At 58.2% G+C, this 14,185-nt stretch overlaps 3 protein-coding genes across 5 annotated transcripts in view; 1 reads left to right on the top strand and 2 right to left on the bottom strand.

Annotated features, from left to right (window-relative positions):
- Positions 1-84: 84 nt before the first annotated feature.
- POLR2E (RNA polymerase II, I and III subunit E) lies at positions 85-3,033 on the bottom strand. Of its 2 annotated transcripts, none has more exons than XM_052801273.1 (8): positions 2,904-3,033; positions 2,534-2,708; positions 2,293-2,408; positions 1,784-1,864; positions 1,501-1,559; positions 1,243-1,321; positions 712-791; positions 85-253 (listed from the first exon to the last, which is right to left on the bottom strand). In XM_052801273.1, exons 1-7 carry the CDS (start codon positions 2,958-2,960, stop codon positions 726-728), a joined length of 633 nt encoding a protein of 210 aa, XP_052657233.1. In that variant the 5' UTR covers positions 2,961-3,033; the 3' UTR covers positions 85-253; positions 712-725. The 2 variants fall into 2 exon arrangements, with proteins under 2 accessions (XP_052657233.1, XP_052657232.1); XM_052801272.1 differs by having other exon boundaries at positions 85-402.
- Positions 3,034-3,452: 419 nt separating this feature from the next.
- Positions 3,453-5,989, top strand: GPX4 (glutathione peroxidase 4). The gene is made up of 7 exons (XM_052802423.1): positions 3,453-3,579; positions 3,956-4,050; positions 4,284-4,428; positions 4,548-4,699; positions 4,858-4,882; positions 5,300-5,359; positions 5,726-5,989. The coding sequence occupies exons 1-7, from the start codon at positions 3,499-3,501 to the stop codon at positions 5,756-5,758; spliced, it is 591 nt and encodes a 196-aa protein (XP_052658383.1). The 5' UTR covers positions 3,453-3,498; the 3' UTR covers positions 5,759-5,989.
- A 1,452-nt stretch (positions 5,990-7,441) lies between these two features.
- The window catches only part of SBNO2 (strawberry notch homolog 2), a 67,474-nt gene continuing 60,730 nt past the window's right edge, over positions 7,442-14,185 (bottom strand). For both annotated transcript variants that reach the window (XM_052800942.1, XM_052800943.1), the window contains 9 exons: positions 14,069-14,177; positions 13,683-13,757; positions 13,183-13,326; positions 12,881-12,975; positions 12,436-12,528; positions 12,087-12,218; positions 11,775-11,851; positions 11,404-11,594; positions 7,442-10,951 (listed from right to left, as the gene is read on the bottom strand). In XM_052800942.1, coding sequence (XP_052656902.1) covers positions 10,371-10,951; positions 11,404-11,594; positions 11,775-11,851; positions 12,087-12,218; positions 12,436-12,528; positions 12,881-12,975; positions 13,183-13,326; positions 13,683-13,757; positions 14,069-14,177 — 1,497 coding nt within the window. In that variant the 3' untranslated portion in view covers positions 7,442-10,370. The remainder of the gene's footprint in view (positions 10,952-11,403; positions 11,595-11,774; positions 11,852-12,086; positions 12,219-12,435; positions 12,529-12,880; positions 12,976-13,182; positions 13,327-13,682; positions 13,758-14,068; positions 14,178-14,185) is intronic.

A 14,185-nucleotide genomic window follows, 5' to 3' on the forward strand; every position in this document is an offset into this window, starting at 1 on the left:
ATTCTAAACAGAATGAAAAATACAGGAACTCACTAAGTCTAGAAGGCGCTGCTACAGGGCGAGGCTGAGAAATACAAGGCCAGCGAGGAACAGCCAGAGTACAAGTCTTTATTAAAAATAAGATCCTATAAAATTAAATAGGAAAGCAAAGGCCTTTTCCCACTTGCTTCTGCCCTGCACGCTTCTGTTGCTTCAGGTGACTTCCATGGCTTGAGTCCTGAATGAAGACTAAGGAGTTACAGCAAAGTCCATGCTGGAAAACAAGGAATTAGGCCAAGTAACACAAATTGCATAGAGGCAACACAGAAAGAGCATTTTCTTGGCCGTCTATGAAAAGGCAGACATCTCAGTAAATTGCCGGTGGATGGGAAGATCGGGAGGTGTCACACAACTCTTCCACACCTGGAAGAAAGAGAACTCGGGATGTGAATCACCTCATGCCTCCCTCAGCAGACTGCTCTTGAGGCCAAGCCCCACTGAACGCCCTGAACACCGACAGGCACGTCCCAAGCGGTGGATACTGAGGCACAAGACCAGGCAAGCCTTGCTCTGGTCTGTCCTCTCACTGACAGTTCCCTCCACAAACAATTTAAAGTTTTGAAATAATCTTTTCCTGGAGGCAGCTCACTTGAAGTCAATCCCGGACAGCCCCAGCACTGCCCAAAGCCCTCCGCTAGCCAGGGAGTTTCGTGGTTTCGTACTCTGCCTTACCCGACAGCTCTAGATTACTGCACCAGTCTGTAGGTGATGTAGCGGCCCGCAGTCTCACTCGGTCTTATGATCTTCACTACCTAGAAGGGAGACAGAAGGAACTCATGAGGGAGAGAAGCTGGTGGTGAGCTTCCCCTGCAGGGCTTCCCTGCCCGACACAGGCGCACACTCAGACCCAGACAGCGTGGCTGTAAAGCTGCGGCACTCAGCAGCCACAGAGACGGCCGGCGCTGAGCTCCCTGCTTCGGCTGGGGCCATAGCGTGGAAGTGCCACCCCCCGGTGCACAGGGAGCGGGAGATCATGGAGCGTGCGGCTGGGTCATATCTGCTGGCTGTCACCACCCGATTCAGCAGGCAGCCAACCCTGCTAGAAGCCTGCTCAGCTCACACACATCCGTACCCTACCTACAACAGATTTTACATTCGAAAGAGATACTTTCCCTGCCTCCAAGAGTTCTGAAATGCTGTAGAGCATCTCCCCTCCTTGCCCTGCCCACAGGGAATTGTCACCTGAGTCTATTTCTCTCTTACCTGACCACGCTTTATTCCGAAGTACCGGGCCACAGGATCCCCGGCCTGTATCCTTGGGAGCTGGTTCTCTCTCAGCTTACTGCGCAGGGAGTCAAGGAGAAGCTCCCCCGGCAGAACACACCACTGGCCCAGGTGCCCGTTCATTAGCACAGCTCACGGAACAAAGTAATAAACCATCGCACGCAGATGTATTCATTTTCAGCCGAAAGCAAGTCTGCATCACACCCAGGCAGGAAGGGGAGAACAAACAAAGGATACTATCTAGCCAGTAGCTCAGTTACTTCTTCCTTTGTCATGACAACGTGCTCCGGGACCAACTGTAAACAACAGGGGAGAGAGATTGTAAGATAAGAAAACCAGAGAAAGCGACTGGCTCCTCACTGCGGTGGGAGAAGCAACACGTTTGTCAGGAAGAAAAGTATGTCTGCCTCCCTCAGCCCGGCCTTCCAACCAAAAGAAAGTCTCCGGGAGCAGCTCAAGCCGCAGCTCAGCACAAAAGACTGATCATCCCGCCTTCGCTCCACTGCCCAACACTGCTCACCTCGTGCTCTGTGATGTTGATCAGAAGCTCTTGCTGCAGGAACTGCTCCAGGATGTATTTGGGAGCCATATCTACCAGGGACTGGAAAGGGAAAGGTCTGTCAGATGGCAGCGCTGCTCTGGGACAGCCCTGCCTGTGCTCAGACACCAGTCACTGCAAGCGTGGGATCACTACACATGCGCTCACACAGACACAGCTACGTGGGCAAAGAGCGCACGGATGTCCTGACTGCTGGCAAACATCCCCTGTTCGCTCACCCACCTCCTGGCTACTCACGGGCCCCCAGCTGTTCTTCTGGAACCAGAAACGGCTGTTCTGGTTAAATACATTTGCATGTTAAGCAACACCCTGTATTAAGGTGCAACAGGCTTTAGTGGAAGACTTTATCTAGAATGAAATTCTAGGGTTTTATTTGCCTAAAGAGGCACTGAAAAACGGACAGGCAAAACACCCACGGCCCACAACAACCCTCTGCCTCGGAGACAGCTTGCTTTCACCGTACTTCATACCTGCTTTGCCGAAGGGGTCATGCCTTGCTGTACCACGATCAGCGCTCTGGTGATGTTCTCCTCCTGCATCCTCTGGCAGTACATCTTGATCGTCTTTATTCCAACCTTGGGCTCCTCTGGGAAAGGAGCCAGCCCCAGGGTTACACGCAGCCCTCCCTCATTCCGCTGACAACCCCCCGCCCCAGCAAGCGAAGCCGTCCCTTCCTGCGCAGCCCCGGGAGCTGGAGCAGGCTCTTCTCACCCGGAAAGAAGACGAACATCTGGTCGGTAGGATCGTCGTTGTGAGCCACCAGCACCGTCAGGTCGGTGCGCCGGGGCCGGCCCTCGCTGGGTTTGTCACCGAACTGCCCCTTGAACTCCTCCAGCGTCTGGTCCAGCTCGTCCTGGGTCACCAGGTAGCCCCGGTCGTGGCAGAGCTACCGAGAACGCCCTGCGGTCAGGCGGACCAGCCCTCACCGCCCCGGGGGCGGCGGACGGGGGGGGAGTGGGCCGGGGCCAGGGCCCGGGCCCGGGCCCCCGTGGCACCGCCAGGCCGCCGCGCAGCCCCCGCTGCCCCGACAACACCCCCCGCCGGGTCTCCGGCCCTCGCCGGGTCTCATCCCCGCCCGCACCTGCATGATGGTCTTACGGATCTTCCACAGCCGGTACGTCTCCTCCTCGTCGTCCATGGCGGCCGCCACCTCCCGCACCGCCCGAGGTCCCCCCCGCGGGCTGCCCGCGCTAATGCCTGCTCGCGCGGAGACAGGCGGCGCCGGGGCGGCCGCGGGGGCCTCGGCCGCGGGGGCTCCTGGGAGCTGTAGTCCGCCTCCGGCTGCGGCTGCGGCGGGTGGCGGGGGTCGCTCTCCCGCAGCCGGGACCGTTCCCCGCTGTCCGATCCCCAGACCCGGACAGGCCGCGGACCCATGTGCTGGTCAGAAGGGAAACCGCCGCCGCGAGGGGGGGCGGGCCCGGCCTGCAGCGCCTGACCCCGCCCCATGGTCTGTCCCTGACACCCCCCCCCCGCCCCCATGGTCTCGCCCGCTCCGCCGATAAACATCCCCGCGGCCACCCCGCCCCCCCTTTTGCTCTTCCATTGGTCAGGTTCCCATCCGTTATCCCGGTCGGACACGCCCCTTTGCGCGCTGACTGGCTGAGCGGCCGAAACGGGCGGTGCCTCCGAGCGTCCTAGCCGTCGATTGGCTGAGAGGCCGGAGGCGGTGAGGCGCGATGGGATGGGGTCGGGCGGTGCGGCGGGCGCTGCAGTGCGGGGCGGCGGTGGCGGCGGTGCGGGGCCCGGCCCGGACCATGGTGAGTGCGGCCACGGCGGGGCCCGCTCCGCACCGCACCGGGGCCGGCCTGGGGCTGCGGGTCAGGGCTCTGCCGGGCTGCCGCCGCGGCCGTGAGGCGCCCAGGGCGGGCGGCGGGGGCTGAGGCCTGGCCCCGGGGGGCGGCCGAGCCCCCCCCCCCCCCCATCGTGTGTCGCTCGGGGAAAGCGAAGGGCGCGGAGCCGCCGGCTCCGGTTTTGGGGGGGTCAGGGGGGGACGGAGGCACCGAACCGCCGGTGCGGAGCCGGTCGCTGCTGGGGTCCCCCTCCCCGGGGCCGGCGGGGGGGGGGACAGGGAGGGGAGCGGGGGGGGGGGGGGGGGCGGCGGTCGCTGACAGCGTCCCCCGTCGCCCCCCGCAGTGTGCCCAGGCGGAGGACTGGCGCTCGGCCAAGGCCATCTATGATTTCCACGCCCGAGACATCGATGGCAACGACGTCTCTCTGGAGAAGTACCGGTAGGAGGGAAGGGGTTGGCGCCGCTCGGGCGTGGGGCCGGGACGGACACGGTCCTGGGTGGGAGGAGGAACGGGGCTCAAAGGGCCTCGGCGCGGCGCCGGGCGGTGATTAAGCTGCCTTGGGACAATCTGTTGTGTAACCCGGGAGAGCGGCTTGTTTACGGGCACCTTCCCGCCTCGCCCCGCTCCGGCCGGGGGGAACGGCTGCTGATTCACCCCCCCCCCCTTTCCAGAGGCTACGTCTGCATCATCACCAACGTGGCTTCAAAATGAGGAAAAACCGCTGTAAACTACACTCAGCTTGTTGACTTGCACGCCAGATACGCTGAGAGGGGTTTACGCATCTTGGGCTTTCCCTGCAACCAGTTTGGAAAACAGGTATGTGGGGGAGCGGGGCGAGGGCTCCCCGGGAGCGCAAGGATGGGCCTTGGCTGGCCAGGCTCCCTGCGTGGCCCCAGGGCACTCGGAGTGCCCCTTCCCTCTGTCACCTTCCTCAGGAGCCTGGGGACAACGCTCAGATTAAGGCATTTGCTGAAAACTACGGTGTGAAGTTTGACATGTACAGTAAGATCGACGTCAATGGGGACGATGCCCACCCGCTCTGGAAGTGGATGAAGGAGCAGCCCAAAGGAAGAGGCACCCTGGGCAAGTGAGTGTGGGAAGGGGCAGCTGCGGAAAGTGCCAGCCCCGCAGCGGGCAGGGAGGGGGCAGCTCTGGGCTGCTCCATCCGAGCAGCTGGCCTTGCTGCAGCAAGAAGGTGGTTTTTTTTCTGCCACAGTCTCACTCCTGTTTTTTTTTCTCTCCTAGTGCAATAAAATGGAACTTCACTAAGGTAGGATACAGCTGCCTTCTCCAGGGCTTGCCTGGGTCGCACTCTCGCCCTTTGGGGGCTGTGGGGAGTCCCTGAGGCGTTGCAGGGAGGAGGGATCCTCACACATGGGCTCTGCTCCGTGCAGTTACCCTGGATGTCAGGGTAGGAGCGTCCCAAGGGGCTTCTGCACTGTCCTGGTCCCAGCGCCTAGAGACCCTTATAAGCCCCTAGCCTGGTTATCTCTAGCCCTGTCCCAGAGTGTCAGTAACCAGCTGAGGGGGGAGCAGGTCTGCCAGGGGCTACAGCTCCGCAGGCAGGATCTGCTGCAGCCCAACCCCACCATAAGCAGCTCCCTGGGCTGCTCTGCCACTCTCCGAGGGCTGCAGAGCCTGTGTTACAGCTGGACTTGCTCACCTGGGTGCTGCTTCACTTCCACAGTTCCTCATTAACCGGGAGGGCCAAGTGGTGAAGAGGTACAGTCCCATGGAAGATCCCTACGTAAGTCTGCTGCTGGCACGGTTGGTGTTACAGCTCTGCCTGACCCACAGGAGAAGGGGAAGTACAACAGTGCTGCCAGCTCTCTGCAGATCACATCTGCAGAGAAACAGGGCAGTTCTGGCGCTGAGCACTGCTCCAGGGCAGGCTCCGCTGCTGTGTCTCAGCTCTCTCCTCCTTTTGGCTGGGGGGGGGGGGGAGAAGAGGCACCCCTGTGCTCTGGGGGTGTTGGCTGTGGTACCAGGGGAAGTGGGTGCCCAGCACAGGGTGGTTCCAAGCAGTCCCTCTGGGGTGGGATGGAGGGGGCTTTGGGCATGTTTTTCAGGCAATTGATGTTCTCATAGCACAATGCTCCCTTCTTTCTCGCAGATCATCGAGAAGGACCTGCCTGCCTATCTGTAGACCTGTTCATCTCACCCCAGCACCGGCCCTCCTGCTGCCTGTGGAGTCTTCTCATCCAGCCCCAATGACGGTCTGTCTTCAAGCCAGCTTGCTGGTGAGGCAGACCTGAAGATCTGGCGTGCACCTGCTGGAAGAAGGCTTCAGGGGGCCGGCAGCCGCTGCTGGGCAACTCTTTTCTCTGGGCATAGGACAGGATCTGGTGCCCCCTTGCAATAAATATATTAGAAATGACCGGTTGTGTCTGGGTGTGGAATTGAGTAGTGGATGGGGCTGGATCTGCTGCGCTGCTCCTGGGGAGAACGTGGAGCCTTGCAGGGGAGCCAAGACCTTATGCAACTCCTGAGCTCAGCAGGGATAATCCTCATTAGTGCTGAGGGGGGGAATTGCACACAAATCCTGGCTCAGCTGGTGCTCCCAAGGGGCTCCCACAGGAAAAGCCAGAGCAGGGGGAAGGCGTGTGTCCCCTCTGGGACTGCAGCTCAGATCCTTCCTCACCCTAAACCTAACAGGCATCTGCCCCAATGAGGCAATTGCGTTGTTTTTCTCTGAACACAGCTGAAGGCTGACAGAGTACAGGCGAAGTCTGGGTGCCCAGCAGCACACCCCTGACCCCAATACCCCTCCTGGCCCTGGCAGGGCAGCAAAGGGGACAGTTCCAGCAGTGGCGCAAGCAATTACTGCAAAACAAAACCGAGTTGTGTTGGGACACAGTGAAATACCTCACATAGCCAGAGATGTGTCCGACTGCAGCATGCAGGCCCACAGGTGCATCCATCCTCCTCAGGAAGTCTCAGCTGCAGCTTGTCGGTGCTTGCAAAGGCACCACTTTGTCTGGCCAAGCCCACAGAGGGCCAGCATCTCCCGTGGGCAGGGAGAGCTCGCATTTTACAGGTGATTTGCCATGTGGGATTGCTGTTTTGCCTCTTTTCCCCAGGGTCTGGCAGAGGTGCTGGGTCTCCCCTTAAGATCCACAGCCCCCAACCACCCCGGGAGCCCTGTCCTCAATGTGGGGCCAAGGGCGGAGTGGGGAAGAGCCCCCATGGTCCTTGCTGGGGTCCCCCCAGTCTGATCCCCCCCACGCAGCTGCAGCCCAGCACGTCAAGGATGCCGGGAGGATCCTGCTCCAGCCTGCCTGACCCCGGGGTAGGCCAGCTGGTTTCAGGAGCTGCCCCACAGCCCGGCTCAGTCTTGCCATGAACTCTTGTTGGCAGCACTGCAATGCCCAGCCGCGGTTGCACAAGGCGAGGTACGAATTGCTCCACTACAATCATCCATGGCTCACCCCCGTCCCACCTCCTGCGGGGACAGAGCGGGGCCGGCAGTGCCTGGGTGAGATGTCCCGGCACTGCAGCAGCAACTGCTCATGCTGGAGGAACACGCCTGAACAGTGGCTCCTTTATCTGTGTTTTCCCCAACAAAGCTGGGAGGGAGCAGCCTCATCGAAGGCCAGTGCCAGGGCTGGCTCCAGGGAGGATCCTCCTCTGCGCAGCCCCTGCCCGGCTCATCCCAGGGAGAAGGGGGTGGCTTGGGATAGCAGTCCTCAACTGCCACCGGGCTGGTGACACTGGAGATAAACTCCAGCTGCTGGTAGGACCCTGGCCCTCGGATTCCCTATCCTAAGTCCCAGATGGGATCCTGGGGCAGGTCTATGCCTCTGGACAGACAGACAGACAGACAGAAAGCTGGGACTTACAGAAATCTTGTATGTGGCTTCCTTTCCATTTTTACTGAGCAGAATGAAAAATTATCCTTCTGAGGCAAGTAGAAAATTCAGGAATTATTAGTCAAAGGCACATATTCTAAAAAAATCTCTTTACATATATATACATCTCAATTAATTATAAATACACATAGAAAAACAAAGGCAAACAACAAGCAGATTAAAAAGTGCTAACAAAAAGGTGTAAGGGAAGAAAAAAAGGGACTCATTTAAAAATACATACAATCAGTAGGACAACTGCATAATAATTTAGTTAAAAGATATCGTTACATATTATTAACCCTGACAAAAACACAGGATTGGGGCAGAGAAGGGCTTCCTTGAAGGTGCTCTCTGTCTTTCCAGAGATCAGGGAGGGAGAATTGCATATATTTTAAAATTAACATCAAAGCCAGCAGATAAGGCTCCGGGTGACGGCGGAGAAGTGGCTGGCGGAGGGTGCCTAGCGGGAGAATTCCTCCTCGTTATTCCTGAGTTTAAACCTCTCTGAAATGGGTTTTCCCGGTGTCCTTCCCTCTCCTCACTGAGAATTCAGCAAGCGCCGAGCGAACGAACCAGGACATGGGTGAAGGCAGGGCCTCTCCACGAGTGGTGTGGACTAGGACGTATTTTAAATAAGAGGAGGGTCTGGGGAAGGGGAGAGCCTTGCTCTGTTCAGGACTAGGAAAAGCTGTTGCGGCACCCGGAGAAAGCGGCACTCCCCAGGCGGCCCCGCGGCGAGAGGCGAGCATGGCTGCCACGAGCAAAGCTGGGGGAAAAGCACAAACCTCTCAGGGCAGCAGCGGGGCAGGGGCACACAGGGGCTCCCTGTCTTTGGTGTTTACTTTGAGGTAAGGAGGTTTCCTTGAATGCAGTAAAACGCAGCCCCGAGCGGGCCCGACTGCAGGGCTGATCTCGGCCAGGCAGGCTGGCAGGAGGCAGATGCCAGCTGGGGAAGGTGGGGGGTAAGGACAAGCCCCCAAAACAAAGGGCAGGGACCAGAGCAACCTCAAAAACAAGCCCACACGTGCATCGCACGGGGCAGGTCCATGGTCTTAATGTGTCGGGGAAGGCAGCTCCCGTCTAAGCAGGAGCACAAACACTGCGGACACTGACCCAAAGCACTTCCCAACAGCAAACAGAGCACTCGGCCAGACCCTGAGCCCTGGGGGAAACATGGGGAGTGGGGGGGTCAAGGCTCTCTGCCTGGAGGAGAGGACTCCACCAGGCACTGTAAAGTTCCAGACCCCTCAAGACGGACCTGTCAGGGCATGGGGGACCCCAGCAGAGGCCTCTCCCGGCTGGACCTCCTTCCCCAGGTCCTCTCGGAGGAAGGGCCGGGCCAGCCAGGGAAGGTCTTTCATCCTTCCCCTTAAAACATCCTGGTGCCACTTCTAGGAAATACCTCGATGACTCAAGGCAGAGAAAAGAAACAGCAGAGGGGAGGCTTGCGGAGGAGCTGCCAGGCCTGGAGCATTCCTGCCAGCAGGCAGCTTCCTGCCAGACTCCTTAGATTAAAGAGAGAAAACAAAAGAGAGTTTCCCCGGGACCTGCCGAGGCAAGATGCTGCTGGAACAGGGATGGTGGCAGAAGTGGCTGGAGGCTACCTCTGTCCTGGGGAGAAGGCAGCTTGCCCAGCCGCTCCTGGCCGAGGGGCAGTGGGTTGTCTGGGGCAGTGCTTTGCAAAGCAGCCCTTTGCTCTTTGGTATTGGAGGTTGAATTTGCAGCATGAGCAGCGATACTACGCATCCTCGGTGCTCACCAGGGAACTCTTCCCTTCTGGGGCCTGAGAGCAGCTCTCACCAAGGTCAGTGGTGGGCAGGGCTGGGGACCCAGATCCAGACACCCAGGCCTGTGTCCATGGCCCAGCCAAGGACAAGCCCTACGGAACAGGAGCGGTGAGACAGCCAGGTGAAAGGCCACCATGCAATAGCAAGAAGTTGGACAAAGCACGGCCAGCCACAGCGACCTTCCGAGGCTAAAGTGCAGGACAGGCTGATGGGAAGTGTGGCCCTTTTGCTCCAGGGAATTCCCCCCATGGTCCCAGTGTGGCTGAGCTCTGACAAACTCATAAGCTTTGCCACCATACTGACAAACAAGGTGTGGGAGCAAGCAGCTCCTGCCCTCTGCTGCAGAGCTCAGGCAGCCCCAGAGGTGTCAGTGTCCCTTCCCAGGGAGGGCAGAGCAGGCACAGTCAGTTTTGCTTCTCTCAGCTACACCTGCTCAGGGGGACACTTGAGCTCAGTGGTTCCCAACTCCTCTGGGACAGCATTCCCTTCCCCTTCACCCCTGCCTTCAGACCCAGCCCTCCAGAGCAGCCTCAAGGTCCACAGCAGGGCTGGGGCAGCCCAAGAGGAAAGCTGGCAGCAGCCAATGCAGATACGGTTTGGTCAGCCAGCTCTCAGGGGGGACTGGGCTCTCACCCTTCAGTAACAGACCAGCACTCTGGTCACCAGGTTGTTTTGGAGACCAGACATGCCCCTGCCCAGCTCAGGGGGTAGCGGCCACAGAGCTCTGGGCTGGAGGGCTGGGGAAGGCACGACCCAGCTCGGAAACTCAGTAGTCTGCAGGGGGACGGGCACAGAGGAGGGGGCATCTCTCCTCAGTCCTACATGGGCACTGACCTTTGAGCAGGACTTGAACACAGCAGAGGCCATCAGTCCAGATCAGCTGAACTGGGCAGCGCTCAACTCCCCCCAAGCGCATGTTATATACAAATCTATACATGCCTGACTGTATATTATATATAAATAAACTTTGCTTTAAGGAACTATAGGTTTCTTTTCTTCCCTCAGAAACAGAAAAGGGTTAGTCCAAACCAGTAGAAAAGCCGGGGCTCCCCAGCTCTCACCTCTGCACCAAAGGATATGGATCCACAGTGGCCGAGCATCGCCTGGCATGCCCAGATGGCTTTCAGAAGTCTGGGAAAGGCCCACTGAACTGGATCACGCTCTGGCGCTCCTGGGGGACCATGTTCTCCTGGGGGGCCCCATTTAACGTCCTTAGCATGTCCTCCAGGATCTCTCTGAAATTGATATTCCCATCCTGTTGGACAAAATCTTCCTGCTGCTGCTGCAGTGTCTGCAAGGGTCCTGGGTGAGGCAGAGGCAGGATGGGGGCCGGGCTCTTGAAGGCAGAAGGGTGGCTGAAGCTAAAGGGTAATCCGTGCTGCTGGTGTGGCTGGAGAATGGACTCCGAGGGGAAGCACAACACACTGGGCTCTGGGTTCATTACCACATCGGGAATGCTGCTGCTAGGAGGGCTGTAGGTCAAGTCCAGGATCTCATCCTGGTGCAGGGAATGCCTGGGCAGGGGGACCCCAGGCCCCGTCTGCGTGAGGTCCGGGGGCTGTGGCAGGATGGGCAGCGTCAGGGAGAACTGCGGGCTCTGCTCTTGGGCCTGGAGGAGTTGGTTGTGCTTTCGCTTCACGTTCTCATCCATCTGCTTCAGCTCCTCCAGCACCTTATGGACACAGCTCTCCGGGATCTTTATTCCTAGGGGAGGAACATGCATCAGTCCCCAAAGCACTTTCAGAAGGGACGGCGCAGTGTGGGGACAGAGGGATGGGCAGCAGCACTGGGGCCCATTTATCAAGCACACTCCCAGCCTGCTTCGCCTCTTGGCCAGGCTGCAGAGCAGGGAGACGGGACTGCAACCAGAGCAAAAGCAGCTCCATGGCAGGCTCGTAGCAGGCAGCAACAGCACTGCTTCACATGGGCACGGAGGGGACAGCTCAGGTCTGGCTTGCACTCTCTGCCCAGCGCCCAAACACACGTCGGGGTAGCCCCAGCTCCCCTCCTTCCCATGGGGTCACCTAAGCAGTGGGTGCTTCCAGGCTGGAACATGTCCTGTTTTAGGAAGGGAATCTTGGCATTGGGCAACTGGACCCCTTCTTCCTTCTCCTAAAATGTCCTGCTCCCCTTCCCCTTCCCAGTACTTCACCCACCGACTTGTTTCTTCTTCTCCTTGGTCTTGAGGCGGACGATCTGCAGGTAGCTGGTGTTGGTGATGTCTGCCATGATGCTGGCGATCTTGCTCCAGACCCGCAGCAGGGCCCCGCATAGCATATAGTAGTGACGCAGGCGCATGCCCTGGAAGCACTCCTTCCCCTCCTGGATCAGTTTACAGCTCCTGTTCCTGTAGTTCAAATGGGAGAATACCACCTGCATCAGCACAGGCTCCCAGAGCAGAGCAGGATCCCCCCACCCACAGCCTCCCTGGTGTGGCCCTTCCCCGCTGCCACAGCCAGGGACTCTCTCCCCAACACCAGCTCTGCCTTGGGGAGGGCAGGACAGGTCAGGGCTGCAGATGCCTTACCAGACAGCATGGTTACACTTCTTCAAGGAGAAGCGGTAACTGCTCTCCCAGTGCTCCTTGGCTTCCTCAGGCGACACCTGCAGAAGAAACACACAGCATTGGAGATTTTCCACTGTCCAATATGCAGCTGAGACTTGAAATCCAGGGCTGGGAGTCAGGATACCCGAGTGCTACCACTATCTCTGGCCAATCCACAACAGGGCTACAAGGATCTGTGAAGTGGTTACAGTAAATGTCCTTTCAAAGCCACCCCTGCCCAGAGAAAGAGGCTCTTCCCTCTCCCCACACTGAAGGGCTGCAGCTCCCACCTACCTGCCGGTACTTCTTCTGCAGACTGTCCAGGCTTTCAGGCTGGCTTTGCTTCCCAATATTTGGCTTGTAGAGGATGAAGTTCTTCCCACGGCTCTGCTCTGCCAGCAGACAGGTATGTTTGGAGCCTCGCATCTGTCAGGGTAGAGCTGATGGTTAGAGTCACAGCCTCTCTCCCCAAGCCCATATTTCTCTAAACTAACCCCCTTCCTGCCAGGATGGAGGTTCTTGAAGGCATCTCCCAGCCCCCAGCAAGAGGTCAGACATAGACCTCTTATAGCCATGGCGGACCTCCTCCCGTTGGAGTCATCTTCCAAGCTGAGGTGCCACCCTGGCAGACCCCAGGACCTACCTTGTAGGAGAGGTAGAACCCATCGAAGGATCCTGTCAGTTTGAGTGACTTCTCATAAGCTTCCTCCCACTTTAAGCCTCTGTCGACACTGATCTAAACAGGGACAGAGGGATTCTGTAACCTCAGAGTGCAGGACAAGTGCACCAGTGTCTGTCTCACAAATCCCACCCTCAACATAAACTTGGTGCTGCTGCAGCTTAGAAACAGGCACTGCCAGACTACTCTCCCAGGTATGGCAGCCTCCAGCTCCTGGGGCAGGGCAGGGCCTCTCCTTGCCTCCTCTGTGTAACTCCCAGCATCAGTCACCTGCTCATGACTGAGGCAGATATGACACAAACATGACACAAAGCCACGCGGCAGGGGAAGGGACCCAGTAGCTCACAGCCCCAGACCGGGAAGCACTGGAGAAGACTGGACTGCAGAGATAGCTGTGCAGGCTGCCTACCTTATAAAACACGACCTGCCCATCCTGCGGGTGCCCAGGGGTCAGGAAGACCTCCTTGCTCTCCTCGTAGATCTCATCCACTCCTGGGGCTAAATCTGTAGAAGGAAAAAATACTGCTGTAAGATACATCTTCCCGTACCACCTTCTCTCTCTGCAAGATTCTCAAGATCTGCGCTGTGTGGGGATACTGCACTGACCGAGACGGCCGTGGCCATGGAACCGCCAACAGTCAGCACAGGGAGGAACAGGGAACCTCAGGGGTGCAAGCAGGAAGAGATCTGTTCCCCCCTCTTTCTCCGTACCTAGGATGCCCATGTCGTATTTGCCCTCCTTCTTGTCCTTTTCAATCAGATAGTCAAAGGTGTCAGAAAAATACTGGAAGAGCATGTTCTGCCTGTCCACCTCCAGACCCAGGATGCGGTTCAGGAACTTGGTGATAGAGCAGTCTGCAAGAGCGTGGTAGGTCAGGGAACATGGCGCAGCTGGGCATGGGACCCAACAGCACAGTCACAAAAAGAGCCACCCAGCATCCCTTCCCAACGGCAGCACAGCACTAATACACAAGAGAGCAGCCCAAGGGCTGTTCTTCCAGGCTGTGGTCAACTGCCAGGCTGCTGCAGGGAAATGTGATCTGCAGTGCCAGCTAATCCCCACAGGACCTTCCCATCAAAGCAAGCACCATGCCCAGCTGCACAGCAAACCTCTCAAGGCCACGGTCCCATGCAGATGGACTGGGTGGGCCATGACACCATGGCCTCTTTCATTTCTCCCCTACTTTGGGCAGGAAAAGCTTGACACATACCCTTCTCCACTGAGACGGTGCCATACTTCATCTGATTGCAGCAGATCCCCACAGAGATGAGACCTTGCTTCATTTCTGGAATGGCAGAAGACAGCTTGTGCATTTTAGGGTCAAGCCTCCCCTCAGCAGTCCTGCAGGGCTGCTGCCCCTCCAGCTGTGCCCATTATTTTGCAGATAAGTCTCTCCCAGACTCTTTTTCCCCCCCCCATGCCTGGTAGGCTGACATGCATCTGGGTAGCCAATCGCCCCACTCGCTAGTGAGCTGCTAAGCCAGTGGTACTGTTCCCTCTCTCTGACCTTCTTCTCGGTTCTTCAGGCATCCCAAACCTGAGAGCAACCCAGCCAGCAAGATGCAGAAGAAATCCCAGAGCTGGTAATGTTCTTACCACGGAAAAACGCAGCCTCCCCTCTATCATAGTTCTTCGGCACAGGAACTCTGTTCTCCGTGTGGTTGAGGATAGTGGAGAGAACTCTGTCTAGTGCTTTAGCCCCGTACTGTGAAA

The sequence above is a fragment of the Harpia harpyja genome, chromosome 11 (genome assembly GCF_026419915.1).
Source record: "Harpia harpyja isolate bHarHar1 chromosome 11, bHarHar1 primary haplotype, whole genome shotgun sequence".
Lineage (NCBI taxonomy): Eukaryota > Metazoa > Chordata > Aves > Accipitriformes > Accipitridae > Harpia > Harpia harpyja.

What these genes read in the sequence shown, in the direction of transcription:
- POLR2E (XM_052801273.1), bottom strand. Translation starts at nt 2,960, where the DNA reads ATGGACGACGAGGAGGAGACGTACCGGCTGTGGAAGATCCGTAAGACC. An exon ending in GATGTTCGTCTTCTTTCCGG is followed by an intron (nt 2,409 to 2,533) that starts GTGAGAAGAGCC and finishes CTCCTTTCCCAG; the next exon opens with AGGAGCCCAAGGTTGGAATA. An exon ending in TCGGAATAAAGCGTGGTCAG is followed by an intron (nt 792 to 1,242) that starts GTAAGAGAGAAA and finishes TCTCCCTTCTAG; the next exon opens with GTAGTGAAGATCATAAGACC.